Source organism: Hypanus sabinus, chromosome 10, assembly GCF_030144855.1.
Source record: "Hypanus sabinus isolate sHypSab1 chromosome 10, sHypSab1.hap1, whole genome shotgun sequence".
NCBI classification, from domain to species: Eukaryota; Metazoa; Chordata; class Chondrichthyes; order Myliobatiformes; family Dasyatidae; genus Hypanus; species Hypanus sabinus.
Genome location: NC_082715.1, coordinates 152198594 through 152226216, shown reverse-complemented (window position 1 = coordinate 152226216; position 27623 = coordinate 152198594). Strand labels below are relative to the sequence as shown.

Here is a 27623-nt window from a genome sequence, read left to right as displayed (position 1 = left end):
TTTCTCATTTTCTGTCATCCATTTTGTGGTGGTCCAAAGATGCAGATCCATTCAACGCTGTTGATTTTTAGCACCTTCTTCCAGGTGTTGCTATCCCATTTGCAAGCACTATGTGAAATATGGTAAATCATTTGGACTGAGGAGGAATCATAGCTTTCCTAGATCTTTGTAGAATCAGTTTCAGCATGGAAGCAAATGTTTCTTTGGTTGCCTCTTGTTTACATCTGCCAAAGGCCAACATCATCACCATTCTCACTCTCTGTGTTGCTACTTTCAGGGAACTCTGTACTTGTACTCCTAGGACCCTGTTCTGGTCGAAGACACATCCCAAGCCTGTACCATTCAATGTGAAAGACTAGTCCTTATTTGACTTTACAAAATGCAAACCTTGCACTTATCTGGATTGAACAGCATTTGTTATTCCTTGGCTAATTTACCCATCTTATAAAAATCTTGTAATTTTGATAATTTTCTTTGCTGTCTATGATGTCGCTTAAGGGAATGTAGTTTTATGTGCATATACACATATGCACTGTTGTAAAAAAGAATACTACTTATAATGATGATTAGTGAGGCACAAAGAGATCTGTATTTACTGACAAGTACCTTTATTGTTCAAACTAACAAGTACGTGAATCCATACGCCATCATCAGAGACTCCCACTATCCATTCCATGCTCTCTTCTCGCTGCTGCCATCAGAGAGGTGGTACAGGAGCCTCAGGCCAGACCATCCGGTTCAGGAACAGTTATTACACTTCAACCATCAGAACTAGAGGGGATAACTTCACTCATCTTAACAGTGAACTATTCCCACAACCTATGGGCTCACTTTCAAGCACTCTTCATCTCATGTTCTTGATGGTTATTGATTGATTATTTATAAATATATAAATTTATAATTTATAAATAAATATTTATTATTATTATTACTACTTAGCTTGTATGTTTTTTGGGTTTTATTTGTATGTACTGAGAATACCCACAAGAAAATGAATTTCAGGGGTTTATACGGTGCCATATACGTGTGTAGTTTGATAATAAATTTACTTGGAACTTTGGTTTTCAAATTGGCAGGCTGACTTGGTCCTTAGACCTTGGCCCAAAAGGCAGTCAAATATATAACAGTTTTCCCCTGTCATCATTGCTCCTCTTTTAAATATTTTGCAAATTGCCAGGGAACACATTCAATCCTACATCCCTGTTAAACTAACCATGAGAGGGTTGCTCTGGATTGGATAGTGGGAGCTCTGATGATGGATACTGGTTTCCTGCAACAATGTTCCATGTAGCTGTGCTCAATAGTTGGGAGGACTGTGGTGTATCCACTACTTTTTGTAGGCTTTTCCATTTAAAGTTGTTTTCATACAGGCCATGTGGTAACCATTTGATGCATATTCACCACATATCTATAGAAGCTTGACAAAGTTTTAGGTGACGTGCTGAATCTTCGCAAACTTTTCTTAAAAAAAAGTAGAGGTGCTGCCATGCTTTCTTTGTATTGACATGTATGTGCTGAACCCAAGACAGATCCTCTGAAGTGGTAACGTCGAGGAATTTAAAGGTACTGACACGCTCCACCTCTGATCTCTCAATGAGGTCTGGCTCATGGGCCTCTGGTTTCCTTCTCTTGAAGTCGCTAATCAGCTCTTTGGTCTTGCTGACGTTGAGTGAGAGATTATCGTTGTGGTACCACTCAACCAGATTTTCAGTGCTATATGATGATTCATCACCACCTACAACAATGGTGTTGTCAACAAGTTTAAATATGGCATTGGAGTTACTCTTAGATTCACAGTCATAAGTATAAAGCAAGAATAGGGGCTAAGCTGACAGCCTTGTGGTGCACCTGTGGAGGCCGTGGAGGAGATGTTGTTACCATTCTGAACTGATTGGGGTCAGCAAGTTATGAAATCGAGGAGGTATGAGGTCTAGGTCTTGGAGCTTGTTGATTAGTCTTAAGGGGATGATAGTATTAAATGCCAAGCTGTAGTCAATGAAATGGTATCTGCTGTTGACCTGTTGTGATGGTAGGCGAATTGGACCACATGCAAGTTACTGCTCAGGCAGGAGTTGATGTGTTATATCACCAACCTCAAAGCACTTCATTACAGTGGATGTGAGTGCTGCTGGATTCCTGCCCCTTGTCCCCTAATGTAGAACATTTGTGATTGATAGTCTCCCACCTTTTTGTAATCTGTCCCTTTTCTATCAATGACAGGTACTACATATACAGTCAGACATGGAAAACCTGGCAGATGTACATTCTTCAAAAAAAGAAGACAAAATCAAAATACATAGTTGCTGCTTCACATGGTATGAGTTGGAAATACAAACAATTGCTGACTGAACCTTTTTCAGAGCCAAAGTAATGTTGAAATTATTTCAAATGGAGTTTGAATGACATTTCAATATATAAATACAAAAGCAAAAATACTGTGGTTTCTGGTACCCTGAAGTAAAAACAGAAAATTTGGGAAATACTCAGCAAGTAAACAATAGCTTGAGACAAGAATAGCACTTTATGATTAAAAAAAATGTTTCTTTGCTATTCAAGCAACTGTCATAAATCTTGTATTTTAATAGAATAATATCCTATAATATTCTCTCAAAATGGTGAATCTCTTGTTTGACACAAATTTTTACACGACGAGTATGTGAACAATCTGTTAGAAGCTGATTTCTAAGATGCCCTGTTCTGTGGTTTGCTGCGCAAAATCAGGATTTAGCTGCCTGCTTCAATTTTGAAGTATATTGAGTGGCATGAAAGTAGATATATTAACTGGGAAATAACAAATAAACTTATTGCAGGAGGTTGAAGTTATTCATTTAATTCTAAGTTATTTATTTAATAGCTCTTTGATTTCGGCTGGTCAACCACTTTCAGTTTTGGTAAAGAGAGTGGATTGCAGGTATTAAAAAAATCAGGGAAAGCAGAAACACACAAAATAGAAGAGACTGGTAAGATCTGGAAATAGTGTCAAAAGCAAAGGACTTATAATATTAAAATAAAAATGGGAAGTTGAAACAAATTATTACTGGGAGGTAATTCTTTAAAGTTCAAAGTACATTTTATTATCAAAGTAGTACGTTCTATAATTTTCTATTAAAATAATGGTGAAGTTAATGTTGTACACTAGAATGTCGTTGAATGTAGAACGCTACCACAGAATGCAAGTCCTTCAGCCCACAATATTGTGTCATCCTTATAACCCACTCTGACAAATTTAACCCTTCTCTCCATATGTCCCTCTGTTATGCCATCATAAGTGACCTTATTTTGACTGTGCCTCTTGCCTCTGTTTACAGCTTCAGTAAGATTAGCTGCCAATAACAAACCATCACCATCCTCTTCCAAATGATGCCAATCAGTGTCAGATATTTTCTTTTAATCTTTCTTCTTTCACAAAGATTACCTCTATTTCGGATTTAAGATGATCAGAACTAATGGACTGAAATAAATTCCCCTTTCTCCTCTCAGTATCTACTCTCCTGCCAGTTTCACCTTATTTACTTGATCAGTACCTCTTGGTAGGTACTAATTGAAATCTTTAAAAGTTGCTAAAGAGTTGGTAGGTTTGCCTTCAACTGACTTTCCTGAATTCATACAATGAATTACATGCACTCCTTCAGAATTCCATTTCCACATTGACCTCTTTTACTTTTAGATTTCTACCAGTGGGTTTGTGCTATATTGTGTACTTTGGCGAAGGAGCAAATTGATCCAAATTGAGGTTGCCTGTCTAGTTAATATTGTCATTATCATATGTAATAATATACTGTTTACTGTGCCTAAATAATACAAGTATTTCTACGTGCACTTAAAAGCTGGCTGTATTTATCATGGTTAAATTTTATCAGGTTGATTGATAGTCCTTTTTGTGTATTTCAGCTAATTTGCAGTTGCTGCATAAAGTCTGGATCCATTGGTGTTGGTACATAAAAATTCGCAAAACCAAACATTTGATGCAAGTTGAGGCATGGGTGTTTCATATAAGAGCTATTACTCGGTGAGCATAAACTTATTTCTGATTTAAATAATTTTATTCTCGATGAAGTATGACTACTGAAAAAGTGAACAATTAGACATTTGACGTCTAGTGAGATATATCGCCATCTGTTATTGTAACCAAATCACTTGCAGAATGGTTAGTTTTAATAGTTTGTCCTAAAATTGTCTTTCCAGTATCGATTTCAGATTTCAAATTTGCCACCATTTTTGCATTGAAATAGAAGTTTTGTGTCTACATTTTCTTTTCTTTTTTTTTCAATCTTTTTATTGAATTTCATATATATAAAGAGAAACATAACATAATATAAATAGGTTATAAATGCATTAGATTTAAAGTTAAATTTATAATAGGATAACAATATCTTATTAAATATCAACCAAAAAAAAACTTATAATAAACAATCAAACCTATTTTGATTGAACATGAAAAAGAATAAAAATAGTCATCAAAAGAAAAAAAAGTAAAAATGCACGGAAATGTATATTAAAAAAAAACCTAAACTAACATGGGCAATAATACCAGTTTATATGAGTATGATAGTGTCAAAAACTCCGGAACTCTATACCAGAACAAGAATAAAAAGAGAAAAGGTCTGGAAGAGGCCAAATTAATTCATATGAAAGTGTCGAATGAACGGTCCCCAAGTTTCTTCAAATTTAATTGATGAATCGAAAATAGTACTTCTAATTTTTTCGAAACTCAGACAAGAGATAGTTTGAGAAAACCACTGAAATGTGGTAGGAGGGTTTACTTCTTTCCATTTTTGTAATATAGACCTTCTGGCCATTAATGTTACAAAGGCGATCATTCAATTGAAGGGGAAAGTCGACTACCATCCTCATTTGGTATACCAAAAATTGCAGTAATAAAATGAGGTTGTAAATCAATATTCCAAATTGAGGAAATGGTAGCAAATATGTCCTTCCAATAGTTATGTAAAGTGGGACATGACCAAAACATATGGGTCAATGAGGCCACATCTGAATGACATCTGTCACATTGAGGGTTAATATGAGAATAGAATCGAGCAAGCTTATCTTTAGGCATATGAGCTCCATGTACGACCTTAAATTGTATTAAAGCATGTTTAGCACATATAGAAGAAGAATTAACCATTTGTAAAATTTTTTCCCATTTTTCTGTTGATATATTATATTGAAGTTCTTTTTCCCACTCCTGTTTAATTCTACCTGATATTTCTGGTTGTATCTTCATAATCCTATTATAAATAAAAGCCACTAATCCTTTCCGACAAGGATTCAGGGTAAAAATCATGTCTGAAAAGTCTATCAAAGTTGAATTGGGAAAGGATGGTAAAACTTTATATAAAAAATTTCTAATTTGTAAATATCTAAAAAAATTAGATTTAGGTAAATTAAATTTGTTGGAAAGTTAGTCAAAAGACATCAAACTACCTTCAAAAAAGAGATCACGAAAACATATTATACCTTTCCTTTTCCATATGCTAAAAGCTTGATCTGTTAAAGAAGGTTTAAAAAAGAAGTTAAGTAAGATAGGGCTATCAACAACAAAGTTTTTCAAAGTAAAAAACTTACGAAACCAAATTCGTATTGTGTGTTTGACAATAGGATTGGATGTCTGTTTATTGAGTTTAACTAAATCAACCGGAAGAGAAGAACCAAGAATGGAGAATAAAGAATATCCTTGTGCAACATTACATTCTAAATTTACCCACTGTGGGCACAATGGTGAATCCAAATCTAGTTTCCAATATATTAAGTTTCGAATATTATTCGCCCAATAATAAAATCTAAAGTTAGGTAAAGCTAAACCACCATCTTTTTTAGATTTCTGTAACTGTCTTTTACTTAACCTGGGATTTTTATTTTGCCACACAAATGAGGAAATTTTTGAATCAATGTTATCGAAGAAAGATTTAGGAATAAAAGTTGGTAAGGCTTGAAATAAATATAAAAATTTCGGTAAAATCATCATTTTAATAGCATTAATCTGACCAACTAATGATAAGGATAAAGGAGACCATCTAGCAGTAAGTTGTTGAATTTGATGAAGCATGGGTAAAAAATTCAATCTGAATAAATCTTTATACTTCTTAGTAATTTTTATACCTAAATAAATAAAGTTATCAGTAACAACTTTAAATGGTGTCCTGTCATTCAATAAAGTTTGCTCATTTGAAGGAAATATTTCATTCTTATCCAAATTTAATTTATAACCAGAAAAACTACCAAATTGAACCAACAAAGATAGGATAGCGGGAATAGACCTATCAGGATCAGAAATATATAACAACAAGTCATCAGCATAAAGTGATAACTTGTATAACTTTTCATTACGAGTAATACCAAAAATATTAGGAGATTCACGAATAGCAGTGGCTAAAGGTTCTAATGCGATATTAAATAATAAAAGACTTAAGGGACAACCTTGTCTCGTACCACGAGATAATTGAAAAAAAGAGGATCTATAATTATTTGTAAGAACAGAAGCAACAGGTTTATAATATATTAATTTAATCCATGATATAAAATTAGAACTAAAATTAATATTTTTCAAGGCATTAAATAAGTATGTCCATTCAACTCTATCAAAAGCTTTTTCAGCATCTAATGAGATAACACATTCTGAGGTTGTGGGTGAAGAAGTATAAATTATATTAATCAATTTTCTAACATTAAAAAAGGAATACCGATTCCTAATAAAACCAGTTTGGTCTTCTGAAATAATCTGTGATAATACTTTTTCTAACCTAATAGCTAAAATTTTTGTAAGAATCTTAGAGTCTACATTTAATAGCGATATAGGGCGATAAGATACACATAAAGTAGGATCTTTATCCTTTTTAAGAATTAGAGAGATAGTAGCTTCATAAAAAGATTGAGGTAATCTCTTCTCAGTAAATGCATCATTAAAGATTTCACATAACCAAGGGGAAAGCAAAGAAGAAAAAGTTTTAAAAAATTCTATAATATAACCATCAGGACCAGGAGCTTTCCCTGAATTCATTGATGAGATAGCCTCTCCTACTTCGGCCATAGAAATAGGAGCATCAAACACACTTCGATCTTCATCTGTCAGTTTGGGAATATTTAAATTGTTAAAAAAATTATCCATCATGGACAGATCGCCATCAAATTCTGATTGATATAAAGATTTATAAAAATCTTGAAAAGTATTATTAATTTCTTTATGATCAGTAGTCAGATTACCGTCTTGTTTACAAATTTTAATGATTTGTCGCCTAGTTGAAATAGCTTTTAATTGGTTAGCTTGTGGCGACCCATTTCCTGGCACATCCGAACCGGCTCACAATTAGATAGCCTACGGGGGTTTGCGAGCACAGAGCTTTGGAGCCTCTGCGCCACGGGGGGCAGGTTGAGGGAGGCTTAAAAGTGAGGCTGAGGATTTCAAATAAAGTTTTTTCCTTCGACTGCAGTTACCGACTCCGTGTCGTAATTTTAGCGCTGCGTGTAGCACTCCGCTACAATTGTGACCCCGACGGTCCAAACGATTTTTGGACCAGAAATGACCGATGCCGCCTCTGTACATGCGGTTTCGTTGAAACTGCCGGGTTTCTGGACACAGCGACCGAACCTATGGTTCCAGCAAGCCGAAGCTCAATTCCACGTTCGCCGGATCACCTCAGAAGACACCCGCTACTACTACGTGGTGAGCTCCCTCGACCAGGACACAGCGGCCCAGGTCGCGGAGTTCGTACAGTCGCCCCCGGCAGACGGCAAGTACACGGAATTCAAAGCCCTGCTCCTCAGGACTTTCGGACTCTCACGGCGTGAGCGGGCTGCCCGTTTACTGCACCTGGATGGCTTGGGCGACAGACCTCCATCGGCTTTAATGAAAGAGATGTTGTCTCTCGCCGACGGACACACACCCTGCCTCATGTTTGAGCAGGCATTCCTGGAGCAGCTGCCCGAGGACATACGCCTGCTGCTGTCCGACGCGGATTTCAGTGACCCCCGGAAGGTGGCAGCCCGGGCGGACTTGCTGTGGAACGCCAAAAAGGTGTCCATCGCACAGATCTCCCAGCCACGCTCCCGGCAGCAAACCAGTCCAGGCCCGGCCGCAGAGCCCGCCAACCCCCGGCCCAATGAACACTGGTGCTTCTACCACCAGCGGTGGGGCACAGAAGCCCGCTGTTGTCGCCCGCCCTGCAGGTTCCTGGGAAACGCCAGGGCCAGCCGCCGCTGATGGCTACGGCGGCTGGCCATCGGGATAGCCTCCTGTATGTGTGGGATAGAAGGTCGGGACGCCGGTTTTTGGTCGATACTGGGGCTGAGATCAGCGTTTTACCTCCGACGAGTTACGACACCCGCAGCAGGGCACCGGGTCCCCCCCTGAGGGCCGTGAATGGCAGCACAGTAAGGACCTATGGCACCCTTCAGGTGCAGCTACAGTTCGGCTCCAGCCAGTTCACGTGGGACTTCACACTGGCCGCCGTAGCCCAACCGCTTCTGGGTGCGGATTTTTTGCGGGCTCACAGCCTACTGGTCGACCTGCCCAGGAAGAGACTGGTACACGCCGAGACCTTTCAGACGGTCTCCCTGGGTGCAGCCCAGTTGCCAGCCCCTCACCTCGGCTCCATCACGCTGTCCGACAACGACTTCACCAGGGTCCTGGCGGAATTCCCATCGGTTCTGGCACCGCAGTTCACAGCGGCCATGCCCCGACACGGCGTACAGCACCACATCCCGACCCAGGGACCACCCCTCCACGCCCGCGCTCGGCGGCTTCCCCCGGACAAGCTCCGACTAGCGAAGGAGGAGTTCCAGAGGATGGAGGAATTGGGGATCATTCGGCGGTCCGACAGCCCATGGGCCTCCCCCCTGCACATGGTGCCCAAAGCGACGGGAGGCTGGAGACCGTGCGGCGACTACCGCAGGCTGAACGAGGCTACCACACTGGACCGCTACCCTGTGCCGCACATTCAGGACTTTGCAGCAAACCTGCACGGCGCACGGATCTTCTCCAAGGTAGACCTCGTCCGAGGGTACCATCAAATCCCGATGCATCCTGACGACGTCCCCAAAACGGCTCTCATCACCCCGTTTGGCCTTTTCGAGTTCCTCCACATGCCGTTCGGCCTGAAGAATGCCGCACAGACGTTCCAGCGGTTAATGGACCCGGTGGGACGGGACCTGGACTTCGCGTTCATCTATTTGGACGACTTCCTCATAGCCAGCAGTAGTCGTCAGGAGCATCTGTCCCACCTCCGTCAACTCTGCGCCCGACTGAGTGAGTACGGTCTTACAATCAACCCCGCCAAATGCTAGTTCGGACTCGATACCATTGACTTCCTGGGCCACAGGATTACTAAAGACGGGGCAACCCCTCTGCCCGCTAAGGTAGATGCGGTCCGCCACTTTCCCCGACCCACCACGATCAAAGGCCTTCAGGAATTCGTAGGTATGGTCAATTTCTACCGCCGCTTCCTCCCTTCAGCTGCCCGGATCATGTTCGCCCTGATGTCGGGTCCGAGCAAGGACATTATCTGGGACGAGGAGTCCGCCGCCGCTTTCGTTCAAACGAAGGAAGCTTTGGCGAATGCTGCAATGCTAGTACATCCCAGAATGGACGCCCCTACCGCCCTCACAGTGGACGCATCTAACACGGCAGTCGGTGGGGTGCTGGAGCAACTCATCGCAGGTCGCTGGCAACCCCTGGCGTTTTTAAGCAAACACCTGCGGCCACCCGAGCTCAAGTACAGTGCTTTCGACCGGGAACTGTTGGCACTCTACCTGGCAATCCGGCATTTCAGGTACTTCCTAGAAGGTCGGCCCTTCACAGCGTTCACGGACCACAAACCACTTACCTTTGCGTTTACGAAAGCGTCCGACCCCTGGTCGTCCCGCCAGCACCGCCACCTGTCCTACATCTCTGAATACACGACGGATGTCCGGCACGTCTTGGGTAAGGACAATGTCGTGGCGGATGCGCTCTCTCGCCCTACCGTTCATGCCCTTTCCCAAGGGGTAGACTTTGAGGCACTGGCAGAGGCGCAGCAGGCGGATGAGGAGATTCTGAGTTACAGAACCGCAGTCTCCGGTTTGCAGCTCCAGGACCTCCCCGTGGGCCCGGGTGAGAGGACCCTACTCTGTGACGTCGCCACCGGCCAGCCCCGTCCCGTCGTCCCGACAGCCTGGTGGCGCCGTGTTTTCGACTCCATTCATAACTTGGCGCATCCCTCCATCCGGACAACTGTCCGGATGGTTTCCAACAGGTTCGTTTGGCACGGACTCCGCAAACAGGTCAGTGAATGGGCCAAAACGTGCATGCACTGCCAGACGGCTAAGGTGCAGCAGCACACCAAAGCCCCACCGCAGCAGTTCCATCCCACCCACCGGCGTTTCGACCACATACATGTGGATATCGTGGGCCCCCTGCCAGTGTCGCGCGGAGCGCGGCACCTCCTGACTATCGTGGACCGGTTCACAAGATGGCCAGAGGCGGTTCCGCTCACCGACACCACCTCCGAATCTTGCGCCCGAGCCCTGATCGCTACCTGGATATCTCGCTTTGGTGTACCGGCCCACATTACCTCCGACAGAGGCGCCCAGTTCACCTCCAGCCTGTGGTCAGCTATGGCCAGCCTTTTGGGGACTCAGCTGCACCACACCACTGCCTACCACCCACAGTCGAACGGGCTAGTGGAGCGTTTCCACCGTCACCTGAAGTCGGCCCTCATGGCCCGCCTGCGAGGAGCCAACTGGGCAGACGAGCTTCCCTGGGTCCTACTCGGCATCCGCACAGCGCCCAAGGACGACCTGCACGCCTCGTCGGCCGAGTTGGTATATGGCGCACCCCTGGTCGTCCCCGGGGAGTTCCTACCAGCCCCATGGGGGCAAGAGGAAGATCCCACAGCAGTCCTGGGCAGACTATGCGAGAAGCTCGGTAACCTGGCCCCCATACCCACTTCACAGCACGGGCAGCACCCGACCTGCGTACCCAAAGACCTACAGAACTGTAAGTTTGTGTTTGTACGAAGGGGCGGGCATCGGCCACCGCTGCAGCGGCCATACGTGGGGCCGTTTATGGTGCTCCGGAACAACGGGTCCACGTTCGTGCTGGACGTTGGGGGGAAAGAGGAGGTTTTCACGGTGGACCGCCTCAAACCGGCCCATGTGGACCTGGCGCAACCGGCCGAGTTTCTGGCACCTCGGCGCAGAGGCCGACCTCCCAAGCAGGTTCTGGCCCAGACTGTGGACATTGGGGGGTGTATCGCCGGTTCTGGGGGGGGGGGGGTTACGTGGCGACCCATTTCGTGGCACATCCGAACCGGCTCACAATTAGATAGCCTACGGGGGTTTGCGAGCACAGAGCTTTGGAGCCTCTACGCCACGGGGGGCAGGTTGAGGCTGAGGATTTCGAATAAAGTTTTTTCCTACGACTGCAGTTACCGACTCCGTGTCGTAATTTTAGCGCTGCGTGTAGCACACCGCTACAAGCTAACAATTTACCAGTTTGATCACTATGAATATAAAATTGAGCCCTGGTCTTAATTAATTGATTCTCAATTGAAGAAGATAATAATAAGCTATGTTCCATTTGAAGCTCAACTCTCTTCTTATAAAGTTCTTTGGTAGGAGTAACGGAATAAATCATATCAATTTCTTTAATTTTATCCACCAATAAAGCTATATCTAAATATCTTTGTTTTCTTTTACCAACGGAATATGAGATAATTTGTCCACGGATAAAAGCCTTGAAAGAGTCCCAAAGTATTCCTCTGTCAATCTCTTCGGTATAATTTGTTGAAAAAAATAAGTCAATTTGTTGTTTTATGAAGTTAATAAATTCTGAATCTTGAAGCAAAGTAGCGTTGAGTCTCCAAGATCTAGTATTAATGGAAGTGTCCGAAATCTTGATAGATAACTTCAAAGGTGCATGATCCGAAATGGCAATAGAATCATATTTACAATCAGTAACATCTGTTAATAAACGATGATCAATAAGGAAATAATCAATTCTAGAACAACTATGATATACATGTGAAAAAAATGAAAATTCTTTATCTTTAGGGTTCAAAAACCGCCATATTTCAGTAATTCCCGAATCAACCATAAAAGAATTAATAAGTAAGGCTGATCTATTCGGAAGAGTTCGAATAGGTTTAGATCTATCCATCAAAGGATTCAGACAACAATTAAAATCTCCACCCATTATCAACATATATTCATTTAGATTAGGAAGGGAAGTAAATAAACGTTTAAAAAATTCAGGGCAGTCAAAGTTTGGAGCATAAATATTAACTAGAACCACTTTTCGATTAAAAAGTGAACCAGTAATCAACAAAAATCTGCCCTGTGGGTCAGAAATAATTTCATGATATGTAAACGAAATTGAGGGGTCTATAAAAATAGACACACCCCTAATTTTGCGGTACAATTCGAGTGAAATTGTTGACCCATCCAGAACCTAAAAAAGCGTTGATTATCCTTCCTCCTAATATGGGTCTCCTGTGCAAAGATAATATTAGCATTCAGTCTATGGAATACTTTAAATATTTTTTTACATTTAATCGGATGATTTAAACCATTAGTATTCCAAGAGATAAAATTAATAGACTTATCCATCATGCCAATATTGATTGTGTATATCATAAAAGGTTAAGAAGACACATAACCCATAATTCAGGAAGAAGAGAAAATGATTCAGGAGCAACCGGAGAAAATGACACCTCAACAATATTAATAATCTAAAGTTGGCCCATAAACTAAAAGCAAAAAAATAAAAAGCAAAAGCGTGAAAAAAGATCCCTACCCCCTCCCCCAACCCCACGAGAAAAAGCCAAGCGGCAGGCGCACAAACTAATACTAATATTACCCCCATTTCAAGATGGCAACTCCATGAAAAGATAAAAAGAGATTATAAAACACCCAGATTTAAGTACAGGGTTGCAAAAAAAAAAGAATACATATCAATCAAAATGAAAAAAAAGTAATATAATAAAGTAAAAGATCATTAATTAAAAAAGGATAGACGTTAAAGTTTGAAACAGTGTAATATGCCTTTAAAAAAAAGATTCCATATTCAAATACAAAAAAATGACGTTTCAAAAGCAAAGACTTATGGGAAGAAGAAATGACATTTTGAAAAAGTCATATTACAAAATATAAATGTAAATTCACCAATCTATTAAAAAAAGTTTAAAAAAAAGGTTATCAAAATAGAATTAAAAAAGGATTCAATAATCACTACAATATAAAAAAAGGGTCCAAAAATCCAAAACATTCATCCCATTCTCAAATACAAGCAAACAAATGAATGCTTACGGAAAGCAAAGTCTTATGGGAAGAAGAAACGACATCTTAAAAAAAGAAATCATTATTACAAAATATAAACATGTATATCCAATTCAGAAAAAATTAAGAAAAAAGACATTATAGTAAAAAGAGCATCTATAAACCATGATAATAAAAAAAACCGGTTCTACAGACCAAAGTAAAAAGCTATAACGCAGCTTCATAAGTTAAAGCCCAAAACGAAATGGCATCTTCTCTCCAAAAATTCTTCAACATAACACATAGTTCAGCTTATGCTGGAAGATCGATGTTCTTCAACGAATTTCTTCGCATCTTCCGGAGTATTAAAAAAGCGCTGAGTGTCGTCACTCAACGTAACTCTGAGATTCGCTGGGTATCTTAAAGCTTGTTTAAATCCAATCGAATGAATCTCTGCCATCGCTGGTTTAAAAGTGATTCTTGCTTTCATTACTTCAAATGAATAATCTTCAACAATACGAAACGTGTTGCTTCTGTAAGAAATCATACCTTTCTGACGAGCTAGTCGGATTAAAAGTTCTTTCTCCCGAGGATAATGGAGGCGAACAATCACAGCTCGTGGCTTGTCTCTCGAGATCGAAAATCTCGAAACTCTGTGGGCACGATCAATAGTAGGTTTAGCTTTCAAAACATCAGTGCCAAAAACTTCCCATAATAAGTTAGAGAAAAATTCAGTTAAGTCACCAGATTCAACATTTTCGGGAAGCCCGATGATTCGCAAATTCTGTCTGCGAGATCGGTTTTCAAGATCGGTGATTTTAAACTTATAATGCTCTACTGTTTTAGCAGTCGACAGTACCTTCTTCTCCAGTGTTTCGATTGTACGTATTTTTTCACAAATTAACTTATCAAGTGCTGCGAACTTTTCTTCATGTCGTTCAATATCTGCTGCCTGCGATTGTAACTTGGTATCAAATGATCTAACGGCTTCTTCGAGCCCAGACATTTTCGCAGTAAGCTTATTTTCCAGACTTGTCATTTTACTTTCCAAACTTGCAAGTTTAGTATCCAGAAGATTAGAAATTGCGTCAATAGATAGAGGCTCTTTAGACGATTTCTTAGGTGCAGACATTTTAAGTTTGGAAAGATTAAATCAAGTATTATTTTAGAAAAGAAATAAATCGTAAATATCAACCCATGTAATAAAGATGAAAAGATTTGATTAAAGGGTGATTATAGTTTAAAAAATGAAGAGCGCCTAAAAGGCAGATGTTTACGTCGCTATCTTGAAACTCTGCCCCCCTTGTGTCTACATTCTCAGTGTTATAGTTAAAACATTGCTCAGAGTTCTGGCATTTTAGTTTGTTTCATGAATTCCGCTTTGTAGATTTTACTTTTCAATCTGGCAGGTTTTTAACAATTTTCTTGATAATTTTTAAGTATGTTTCTAATACTGTTAGGTTATGGCACTTTATCGTTTTCAATAACATTTGTACAAAGCCTCTGGTGTAGTAAAATATCCCATGATATTAACAGAAACAGATTCAGATTAAAAATGACAAACATAAAGAAGAGATGGGTCTTAAGTAACTAAACCTTACTTAAATTTATTTTTAAGTAGACATATTAACTGGAGAGAAATTGAGAGATGGAATTCCAGAGCTTTAGTGTGTGCAGTTATTGTATGCAGTTTTGGTCACCTAATTACAGGAAGAATATTAGTGAGGTTGAAAGAGTGCAGAGAAGGTTTTGAGAAACTGAGTTACAGAGAAAGATTGAATAGATAAGGACTTTATTCCCTGGAGCGTAGAAGAATGAGGGGAGATTTGATAGAGGTATATAACATTATGATGGGTATAGATAGAGTGAATGCAAGCCGGCTTTTTCCACTGAGGTTAGGGGAGAAAAAAAAACCTGAGGACATGGGTTAAGGGTGAAGGTTAAAAAGTTTAAAGGGAACATTGGGGAGGGAGCTTCTTCACACAGAGAGTGGTGGGAGTGTGGAATGAGCTGCCAGATGAAGTGGTAAATGCAGACTCACTTTTAACATTTAAGAAAAACATGGACAGGTTCATGGATGAGAGGTGTATGGAAGGATATGGTCCAGGTGCAGTTCAGTGGGGCTGGGCAGAAAAATGGTTTGGCACAGCCAAGAAGGGCCAAAAGGCCTGTTTCTGTGCTGTAATGTTCTATGGTTCTATGGTTTAGGCCAGCTGAAGGAATATTTAGAAGTTGTAAATTGAAGTTGCAAATGTACATGGCCAGCATGGGAGAAATGCAGAGTTTTTAGAGGGCTGTGGGGCTAGAGATTAGCAGAGTTGGGAGGAAATAGAAATAATTTTGGAGAGTGAGCATTTCCATTTTGTGTCATCGATTTTCTGGTGGCTGGTGTATGTCATTGAGTGCAAGGAAAATGATTGAGGGGAGCCTGATATGAACCAGCTGAGGTAGTCTAGTCATTTCATTTTCTATCTCAACTATTTCTGACATCTCTAAGCCTGAATGCTTTAAACAGTGGTGAGCAAAACAGTTCTGAATTATCTTGCTGCTTAGTTCTCACAAACTATCTGTGACAAAAATCACTGCTTTTTGAACGCAAATATGCATAAGTAACACTATTTTAAAAAACTGATCTGTCTAAGCATGGTGTATTGTCTTAACGGCCATGCAAGTGCATGCGCCTGACACTAGTGGCATAGTGTCCCACTATGAAGGGAATCCCAACTATTTTAATGATTTAGTTTTTTGTTCCTTAAGAGCTCTCCCAAATAAATGGCTGCCCTGATTAACTAATGACCCAATTAATTGGAATCCTCTCTATTAACAACAGAGCTTGTGTTTCTTTCTAGGTATGTGTGGTCCATTTGGACTAAGCAATTGATGAGGAAGGAAAGAAGTTGTGCAATGGATAGCTTAGCAATGCAGCACTGGGCAGAAACCTTGCAGCACAGGGTAGGTTTGACAGCAGATATTTCAGATTTTGATGGTTTGTATACCTTAACATTGAAGAAGATTTTGATCTTTATGTTATTTATGTGACTTCTTTGAATATATGCACAATATACATCTGCGGAGTTCTTTCCCGTCACACAACACCAAAGGTTCAAGATTACTCAATTGTATGGCATTTGTACAATATACATTATTCCCAGCATTTTTTAAATAAAAGTCTTCTTGTTATCAGACATTTGAGAATCATGTGGATAGGTATACAGAGAGTGGTACTTAAAGGAATATGGGCTAAATTCAGGAAATTGGGACTAGATCAGTGGGCAATATAGTATACATAGATTTGTTGGGATGAAGGGCTTATAGCTGTGCTGTAATAGTCTATGACCCCAATGCATTACCTGGTTAACAAAGCAAAGCTTTTTAATAAGCAAGATTAATAACTGCTGACGTTAAGTATCTTTACCTGACACAATTGGAACATGGAGTGTTTCATTGCAGAAAATGGTTAAAGCACATTTTGAAGCGTGTGTATTGGGAAGAAAAGCATTTGAATTTTGATACCATGCTTCTTTAGTCATATAGTTTCCAGTTAAAATTTTATTTTTTTCTCTGCTCTGAATTTGCACAGAGCAGGTAAAGTCAAAGCCTCTTACCATGTGCCATCCTGCCAATTTGATTGTCTGGAGCCCATGTTCCACTATTCTAATTGTCAAACACCAGACAAATAGATCAATAAACATCCTTTTTTTTGATTCATCTCTAAACTGAATCTTAATGCCTGTGCCGCACTGTGAATCTTAGTGTACATTTTATAGCTTTTCTAGGTTTTAAGTTTAACTTCTTCACCAATATAGTTAACTTTCAGTTGTATAATTTTTAGCATCAATTCTTCTATGGCAGCTTGTTGATTTAGCAGGTCCAGTCTAGATCAAGGTAACTGGGACCTTGACTCTCCATTACCATGTCCAGCAAAGCAAAGGAAGGAACATTGATAAAAAGATGAAATCAAAATTTGTAGAAAAATTGCACATTTGTTTGATTATATACTGTATTAAAACAAGTAGTAGAGACCAAGCAGTGGCTAAGACTAAGGTTTATTTTCTTTACTGCAGAAATTTTCCATATTTCTGTCCACATGGTCGTGAGTGACTGAGCTCATTTCTCCACACTCTGTGTTTTGGTGTTTAGCCAACAGGTGGCAACCTTGTTTGTTACAAGAGCTTCAAATGACTTGTGACAAACTGATTAACTGAAGTGCATTCAGTAACATGGAACATTCTAGAAGCCTGAAGTGAGATAGGAGTGCTTTCCTCTATATTGGCTGGTTGGGTTTATCTATACTTGTTTTCACACCAACTCCCTCTGCACCCCCACTCTTTACCTCACATGGGTCCATTTTTACTAAGTAAAGTTTGGTTGTGAACATCAACAGGTTGTTTGACCAGAGCATCAACTTTCAATTCAGTTCTTTTCTTCCTTGATTTCCTTATCTATGCTTGCCAGCAGCAGTCACCAGTTAGTGATTTGCCACCTTGTTATTTTTCCCCTTTTAAAGCTAAGTTTACTGAAGCCACGGTGTGAATTCTGATCAGGAATAAGATGAGAAGAAATTTCTTGAAGTGGGAACTAGTGAAGCTTTGCGATTCTAAGCATGGAAGTTTATTCACTGAGGATAATCAATAATATTTGGATGTTTGGGTATAGATTCATGCAGGAAATTGTGCTGAATATAAAGGCATCCCTGGAGCACGTGTAAGTGGCTAACTAGCCTACACCTGCTTGCAGTTCTTAATTTCTGTCTGAGATTATTTTATGTCTTGAAAATATATTGGGAGTTTTATAGTAAGATGCAAAAGATGCAACAAACTTCAGTTTTCAAGTACTGATTGAATTTTCTACTTTGAGCATTTTAAGTTTTTACTTTTACATGTTTTACAATATTTTTAATAGCAGCACAGTTTAATATCTTTGTTTCAATAGGAGTTAATAGTTTTCTGAATGCTTGAAGAACTTATGTAGCTTATGTGCACTATGTGCAAAGCAATAACATTTCTACTTTGCAGGCTTGGCTTCAGTGGAATGCAATGTTACATCAGTCGATAAAAGATCAGAGAAACGCTGCTCAAGCTCAGCAGATTCATCAGCATAGGTGCCTGCACCATTCATTCCTGGCTTGGCTGGTTTACATTCAGGTTCGCAGGGTGAAGAAACATCAACAGAGTAAGCTTCTGAAATAAAGACTTAAAATCTATGTGCACACATGTTCCATGAACCTGTTGCCTCCTGAGGTACAGAGTTATAATTTGAATTTTTGCCAAGCTGTTAATCCATAAATTTGAAAGTTGATGGTGTCACTTTCAGTAATATTTAATGAGAGTCTTCAATTCTACTTCTGGTGTACTGACTAAAGCTGAAGAATTGTGGGCTCACTGTTTTTGAACATGATGAACATTCTGTTTCATTATCTATGAAGAGGGCTCCATTGTTCTATAGCGTACCTCTGATGGGGCTGAACGTGGCCTTGGATCTTTATAGATCAATATTACACTACACGTTGGATGAACAAAGAAGTGCATTTTTTTTTCATTTTAAGTTTAAAATAACCATTCATGGCTTGTAAGGAGAAGTGAGTGCGGGTGAGCGGTGGAAAGCATGGTTGCACAGGTAATTCTTAAGAGACTTTTAAAAGGTCAATTGGAGAGTTTCTTTTAGATGGATAAGATATCAGATGAGGACCAAACAGGCTGAAGTCAGGAGTTTTTTTTTTGTGTGGGGAGAATGGTGATGGAATGAATAGAAGGCTGAAATTATAGGAATGGATAATTGTGGAGTAAGTGAGGTGGTGAAGGTTAAAAGATATATTAAAATAGTTTGGAAAATGACCCAACTGATTTGAATGTAACATTGTTGCAGGAGGGTGTTGAACATGAGTGATTTGATGCAGCAAAATAGTAATAGTTTGTACTTTATAGAAGTGTTCCTTCCCCTCCTTTTTTCCATGATCTCTCCTATTAGGTCCCTTCTTCTTCTTCTTCAGACCTTCACCTTTTCCACCTATTACATTGTAGCTTCTTTCTGCAACCCCCTGATCCCTCACCTGATCTCACCTATCATCTACAGCCTTGAGTAATGTGGAACAAGGTTATGTTAAATTTAATTAAAATGCAAGTTCATCTGAAGCTGTTGTCCAAAGTTTTGTCACCACTCTAATTAAAGGATGCATAGGTCCTAGAAATATATGTAGAATTTTTTTAGAGATGAGTTTTGGTTATAATGAAATCTGGAATGCATTCCTTGGGGCAGAGAAGGTTGAGAGGTTGATTTGCTGGAAGTGTTCAAGAAGTTTGCAAATGCAGAAAACAATAAATTATATGTAATCAGTAGGTCAGACAGCATCCTTTGAGAGAGAAGTTCAGGTGGATGACCTTTTGTCAGAACAGGAAAAAAGAGAAGCTATTTATTACAGAAGACATAGAGTTCTTTGAGGAATTAACAAGCAGTATGGACAAAGGAGAGGTAGTGAATATCATTGCCGATGATACTAAGGTAGGAGGTGTTGTGGATAATGAGGTGGGTTTTCAAAGCTTGCAGGGAGATTTATGCCGGTAAGAAGAATGGGCTGAATGTTGGCAGATGGAGTTTAATGCTTAGAAGTGTGAGGTTCTACATTTTGGCAGGAATAATCCAAATAGAACATTCAAGGTAAATGGTAGGGCATTGAGGAATGCAGTGGAACAGAGAGATCTAGGAATAACAGTGCATAGTTCCCTGAAGGTGGAGTCTCATGTAGATAGGGTGGTGAAAAAGGCTTTTGGAACGCTGGCCTTTATAAATCAGCATTGAGTACAGAAGTTGGGATGTAATGTTAAAATTGTACAAGGCATTGGTAAGGCCAAATTTGGAATATTGTGTACAGTTCTGGTCACCGAATTATAGGAAAGATATCAATAAATTGGAGAGAGTGCAGAGACGATTTACTAGGATGTTACCTGGGTTTCAGCATTTAAGTTACAGAGAAAGGTTGAACAAGTTAGTTCTCTATTCATTGGAGCTTAGAAGGTTGAGGGGGGATTTGATCGAGGTATTTAAAATTTTGAGAGATAGATAGAGTTGACGTGAATAGGCTGTTTCCATTGAGAGTAGGGGAGATTCAAACGAGAGACATGATTTGAGAGTTAGGGGGCAAAAGTTTAAGGGAAACATGAGGGGGTATTTTTTTACTCAGAGAGTGATAGCTGTGTGGAATGAGCTTCCTGTAGAAGTAGTAGAGGCCAGTTCAGTTGTGTCATTTAAGGTAAAATTGGATAGGTATATGGACAGGAAAGGAGTGGAGGGTTATGGGCTGAGTGCGGGTAGGTGGGACTAGGTGAGATTAAGAGTTCGGCACGGACTAGGAGGGCCGAGATGGCCTGTTTCCGTGCTGTGATTGTTATATGGTTATTTGGTTATATGGTTATATTTACTTAGATTTTCAGAAGGTGTTTGATAAGGTGCCACACATGAGGCTGCTTAATGAGATAAAGTGCTATGACATTACAAGAAAGATACTGGCATGGATAGAGGAATGGCTGACAGGCAGGAGGCAGCAAGTGGTAATAAAGGGGCCTTTTCTGGTTGGCTGCCAGTGGCTAGTGCTGTTTCTCAGGTGCCACTATTGGGAACCCCTACTTTTCATGTTGTTTGTCATTGACTTGGATAATAGAATTGATGTCTTTGTGGCAAAGTTTGTGGATGATATAAAGATAGACAGAGGGGTAGGTGGTGCTGAGGAAGCAATGTGATTGCAGCAGGACTTTGACAGATTGGAGGAATGGGCAAAAAGTGGCCGATGGAATACAGTGTTGCGAAATGTATGATAATGCATTTTGGTAAAAGGAGCAATAGTCCGGACTGTTGTCTAAATGGGGAGAAAATTCAAACAACAGAGGTGCAAAGGGACTTAGGAGACCAAGTGCAAGACCCCCAGAAGGTTAATTTTGAGTCTGTGGTAAAGAAGGCCAAATAGAATACAAATGCAAGAAGATAATGCTGAGCCTTTACAACACACTAGTCAAGTTGCACTTGGAGTATTTTCAGCAGTTATGGGCCCCATATCTCAGAAAGGATGTGTCGTCCTTGGAGAGAGTCCAGAGGAGGTTCATGAGGATAATTCCAGGAATGAAGGGGTTAGCATGAGGAGCATTTGGCAGCTTTGGGCCTGTACTCATTGGAATTTAGAAGAATGTATGGGGATCTCATTGAAACCTACCAAATGTTGAAAGGACTAGATAGGGTGGATGGAGAGAGGATGTTTCTTATGGTGGGGGTATCCAGAACTAGAGGGCACAGCCTCAAGATTGAGGGGCAATGTTTTAGACCAGAGGTAAGGAAGAATTATTTTAGCAGAGAGTAGTGAATCTGTGGAATGCTCTGCCACAGAAAGCGGTGGAGGCCAAGTCCATGGGTATATATAAGGGGGAAGTTGATCGTTTCCTGATCGGTCAGGGCATCAAAGGATATAGCGAGAAGGCAGGTGTATGGGGTTGAGTGGGATCTGGGATCAGCCATGATGGAATGGTGGAGCAAACTCTATGGGCTGAATGTCCTAATTCTGCTCCTAAGTTTTATGATCGTATGCACATGGGCGCAGAACTAGGCCATTTAGCTCTTCGAGTCTGTTCCACCTTTCCATCATGGCTGATTTATTATCCCTCTCAATCCCATTCTCCTGATCTCTCCCTATAACTTTTGATGTCCTTACTAATCAATAACCTATTCTGCTTTGAGTATACGCAATGATGGCCTCCACAGTTGACTGTGGCAATGATTTCAACAGATTTACCACCCTCTAGCTGAAGAAATTCCTCCTTATCTCTTCTAAAGGGACATCTTTCTGTTCTGAAGCTGTGCCCTCTGGTACTAGATGATCCACTATAGGAAACATCCTCTCCATGTCTACTCAATCTAGGCCTTTCAATATCGGGTAGGTTTCAATGAGATCCTCTCATTCTTCTAAATTCCTGTGATTATGGGTCCAGAGCTATTGTACACTCTTCATATGTTAACACTTTCATTCCCAGGATCATTCTCATGAACCTACTCTGGTCCCCCACTGATTTCAGCAAATCCTCACTTAGGTAAGGGTAAGGGGCTTAAAACTACTCACAATACTCCCAAGTGTGGTCTGACCAATGCCTTATAAAGCCTCAGTATTGTATCTTTGCTTTCATGTTCCGCTCCATTCTGTTCTGCACCTATTGTCTATTTTGAATGCTGACCCATTAAATGGCAACTTCATGAAAATAATGTTGGTGAAAACAGGTTTTCAAAGACCAGTGAGGTTGAAACTCTTACCACAGTCAAACATTATGTGCTGTTAACATCATCAGGAGAAGCTTTACACTGGAAAAATATCACCATTTGTAAGAATCAGAATACTTCTGGTTAAGAGTGTGTATAACACTCTTTCAGTCAACATCTTGTGGATAGATCATGAACCATATATTTCACTTTTATGTCTTTTACATTTGTTTTTTTTAATCTTGAATGTGTTTCTGGAATTGTTGGAGCCTGTGATTTGCAGTGTGGAGATTGTTTGGATGTCTCAGCACTCTGCAGTCTCCAACGGGATTCTGGGAGGCAGAGACAGAAAGCAGGAATTTTGTGGTAAGAAGGTTGAGAGCTGGTGTTCAACTCCATTTCGCTGATTAAAACTACCATTGTTCGCTGATTGAAGTGACAAGGGAAATTGAAACACTGGCTGCCTGCCTTTTTATCACTGGGGAAGTGCTCTGTTGACCAGAGGGGAGACTGCCTTTTTATTGCTGGTGAGATCACTGTTATGGAGAGGGGTTACTGCCTTTTTATGACTGGTGAGATCACTCTGCTATGGAGAGGGAGGATGTTGTCAGGATTCCTGTGATTTGTATGTGGACTTTTTTTCAATCTTGTGGTTTTTCTTGTATTCTGTGTTTCTCACCCGATCTTTCTCCTAAGGTGACATTAAAGATGAAATTCAGGGATCAAAGGGAAGGCAAGTAAACATTGGTAAAATTGAGAAAAAAGTAGTGCAACTGGAGTAAGAAAATGAATTGGAAAGAAAGTTCACTTTGAAATGACTTGTTGAACCTGAGTCAGCTTTCTGCTGTTAACTAATGCTCCATGTATGCCAGTATATTTTTCTGAAATTCGAGGCTTTATCTTGTGAAGCAGGTTTTATGCAGCAACACAATGAATACTGTCTGGAATGGAAAATATAGTGTATTCATTGGCTTCCCTGAGTAACAGTTTGATTCAGCACAGCATAGCAGTTTACACATTGCTTTATGGTGCCAACCTTCACAGAGTTCAATTCCTGCCACTGCCATTCCTGTGTATTCTTCCCATGAATACATGGGTTTTCTCTGGGTGCTTCAGTTCCCTTCCATGTTTCAAAGACGTATGGTTAGGGTTCGTGAGTCATGGGTCTGCTCCGTTGGCACTGAAAGTGTGGCAACACAGGCATTAAACTTTGTGGGTCATAGATTCAAAAATTCCAGATTTCACTGTATGTTTTGATACACATATGATGAATGAAGCTAATCTTAAGATCTTAGTCTTCAGAAATGATGCCTCTTTCAAAAGTGGTTTTAAAAGTGGTTGGAGCATTACACTTGTTGCACTCTGAATGAAGCATTGTGATATCGCGATATGCTGACCATCCTTCTCATTATTGTTGTCTTTTCAATTTCATCACACAGGAGTGGCTAAGCAGTTCTACACAAACAATGTTGTATCACAATACTTTTCTATGTGGATCTTTGCCTGGCATCATCAAAAGAGCATCTGTGCCCTTGAGATTCGCATCAGTAAATTGAGCAGGAGGTGCTTGCTGCGGAGGATCTTTCAGCATTGGAGTCATTGTATCCTTTCTCCGTGAAATCCTTGACTTGAGTCTGTCTAGATTGCAGCTTTGTTGGGGCATAGTATTGCACAATGGGATTACTTCATGTCAGTTAAAACATTTAGTATTGCTCAAAGGTTTTCAAAATATACATAAACTCTGACCAGGTGTTGCAACAAAACAATATTGCTGAGAAGATAAATTATGGGAGAGAAAAACAGTGACATAGCAGTTAGTGTGATGCTATTACAGTTTAGGGTATCGGAGCTTGGGGTTCAAATCCTATGTCCTCTGTAAGAAAGTTCTTCCTTTGTGTGTGTGTGTGTTTGTTTTTTCCAGGTGCCAGCCCAAAGGTGTAGGTTAATTGGTCATTGTAAGTTGTGCTGTGATTATCTTGGGTTAAATAGGTGAGTCGCTGGTTGGATGACATGGTGGGCTGAAGGGACTGTCCTGCACTGTATCTGTAAATAAGTAAATAAAATAAATTCATTACTACTCAATGATCGATTAAGGGTTGAAGACTGCAAGTTCAGCAGCATTGACAGTTTGTGGGCTAAAGGAGATATCTCTAAAAGGGGACTTATGAATCTCCTCTTCTTGTGTGTATTCCCTTAGGGTTAGGAAAGACTTGATTCTACTTTAATCCTCTGGGTTTTGTGATTGTTGAATCCTTTGAAGGATGTACAAATTCAGCTATAGATGGAGCAGTTGAGCAGATGGGCGGTTTGTTTAGGATTCTGTGAGTTGCATCTGCTCTTTGTACTTTGCTTCTGAGTGTGCTTTTATCATAAAGAACTGATGTGCTCGGAGCCTTCACGGAGTTTTCTTCACTGTTAGGAGCATTCATTGGGTCATGAATTCCAATGATTTGGTGTAGTTATTGAAACTTACCAATTAAACTTTAAGCACATCACTTTCTTTAGAAATCTCATACCACAATGAAGTTTGGAGTCAAGCATACACACAGTGGCCACTTTATTAGGTAGAACAGTGGTCTTCTGCTGCTATAGCCCATTCACTTCCTGATTTGACATATTATGCATTCAGAGATGCTCTTCTGCACATCACTATTGTAATGCATGGTTATTTGAGTTACTGTCACCTTCCTATCAGCTTGAACCAAAGTGGCCATTCTCCTCTGACCTCATTAACAAGGTGTTTTCGCCCACACAGCTACTGATCGCTGAATGTTATTTTGCTTATCGCACCATTCTCTAGAGAATTGTGTGTGAAAATTCCAGAGATCAGCAGTTTCTGAGATACTCAACCCACTCCATCTGGCACCAGCATTCACTCCATGGTCATTGTCACTTAGAACCCCTTCCTAACCCATTCTAATGCTTGGTGTGAACAATAACTAAACCTCTTGACCATGTCTGCATGCTTTTATGCATTGAGTTGTTGCCACATGGCTGGCTGATTACAAGCAGGTATACAGGTGTACCTTATAAAGTGGTCACGGAGTTTATGTTTCTGGAGTCTGGTGTCAGGCTTGGTTCATTTATCAGAGCTACTTGACTGTAATCAGATCCTTGATGCAATTGACATTAACCTGGGGGAGGATGTTCACATTGCTTTGCTTAACCTGCCAGTGAATTTGGAGGATTTTGCAGCAGTAGTAAAGATGCTACTTGCTTACAAAGTCCAAAGGGACTGCAGATGCTGGAATCTGGAACAAAAGCAACACTGGAGGGACTTGGGGTCATGAAGCATCTGTCGGGGCTTGTAATTCAGTTGTAATTCAGTGTCTTGGATTGAGACTCTGTGCCAGGACTAGAGGTAACAGGAAAGATTGCCTGTACATATCAGTACATGGGGGTGAGATAGTGACTGGCAGGTGATGGATTGAACCAGCTGGAAAGGGGATGAAGGGCAGATGGAATGGGATGTGAGAGCAGATCAGAGTGATAAAAAGGAGAAGAAAACTAGAATGTCCATTGCATGCATGTGAGAGGGGAACAAGAGAAACAAGAGAAACCTGAAACATAAGAAATATGAGACGTAGTTCATCCAATTTGTGTTATCAATGGGGAAGGCCGAAGATAGCTCAATGTAGGATTGGAAAGAGAATTGAAGTGACATGTTGTAAACTTGAAATGGTCATTGCGAACAGAACATACTTGCTCTACAAAATGGTTGCCTTAAGCTGATTAAAAGTTTTAGTTTGGTTATATTTTGAATATTGTGTACAGTCCTGGTGGCCCCATTACTGGAATGATGTGAAAGCACCAAAGCATTCGGGCTGTCACAACCAGATTTTGTAACAGGTTCTTTCCCCCAAGCCATCAGACTCCTCAATACCCAGAGCCTGGACTGACACCAACTTACTGCCCTCTACTGTGCCTATTGTCTTGTTATTTATTGTAATGCCTGCACTATTTTGTGCACTTTATGCAGTCCAGGGTAGGTCTGTAGTCTAGTGTAGTTTCTTTATGTGTTGTTTTTACGTAGTTCAGTGTAGTTTTTGTACTGTTTCATGTAGCACCATGGTCCTGAAAGACGTTGTCTCCTTTTTACTGTGTACTGCACAGTTATGGTCGAAATGCAATAAAAAGTGACTTGACTTAATAACAAAAAATTGTTGATGTCAAGATTTGATGCATCCTTTTGAGTCTCTTCTGTACTGGATTATGGAGTCATAAAGTCATAGAACATGGAATCAGGCCCTTTGGTCTAACATGTCCATGTCAACCAAGATTCCCAGCTAAGTTAGTTCCATCTGCCCATGTTTTGCCCATATCCCTCTATCCATATCCATATCCTATTCATGTATCTGTCCAAATAGGTTTTATGTTTTCTTATAGTACTTGCCTCAGCCACTTCCTCTGGCAGTTCATTTCATATATGCTTCATCTTCTGCATGAAGAAGTTGCCTCTTAGGTTCATTACAAATCTTCTTCCTCTTACCTTAAGCCTATACCTTCTAGTTCTTGATTGCCTAATTACATTCACCCTATCTATTCCCTTTATGGTTTGTATACCTTTGTAAGGTTACCTCTCAGTCTTGTATGTTCCAAAGAATAATGTTCTAGCCTGCCCATCCTCGCACCAGAAACTTAGTTCATGTCCTAATAACAGCCTCGTAGATCTTACCTGCAGTTTTTCTGGCTTCATGGTATCTTTCCTTTAGCAGAGTGACCAAAATTGAATGTAATATTTGCAAATGTGGCCTCTCCAAAATCTTGTACTTCTATACGCAGTGTCCTGACTGTTGAAGGCTAATGTGCCAAAATCCTTCTTCACCGACCTTACCCATGATGCCACATTCAGGGAACCCATATACTTGTACTCCGGGTCAGCAACTCTCCCCAGAGCTCAAACCATTCACTACGGAAGCTCTACCCTGATTTGTCTTCCCAAAATGCAACACCTCACACTTGGCCAAACTGAATCCCATTTGCTGTTCCTCGGGTCACCTACCCAGCTGATCAAGATCATTGTAATTCTTGACAAACTATCAATGACACCTTTTATTTCAGTGCAAGCTTACTAACCATGCTTCATATATTTTCATTCAAATCATTGATTATAGATGATAAATAAGAACTGGCCGAGCACTGACCCATGGATCTGTAGTTCG

The 27623-nt window shown here is 40.5% G+C and overlaps 1 protein-coding gene across 1 annotated transcript in view; it reads left to right on the top strand.

Annotated features, from left to right (window-relative positions):
- sfi1 (SFI1 centrin binding protein) overlaps window positions 1-27623 on the top strand; it is a 242981-nt gene that overhangs the window by 37416 nt on the left and 177942 nt on the right. The window contains exons 6-10 of the mRNA XM_059983256.1: window positions 2221-2315; window positions 3892-4009; window positions 16080-16182; window positions 18246-18402; window positions 23901-24062. Of these exons, the coding sequence (XP_059839239.1) occupies window positions 2221-2315; window positions 3892-4009; window positions 16080-16182; window positions 18246-18402; window positions 23901-24062 (635 nt within the window). The remainder of the gene's footprint in view (window positions 1-2220; window positions 2316-3891; window positions 4010-16079; window positions 16183-18245; window positions 18403-23900; window positions 24063-27623) is intronic.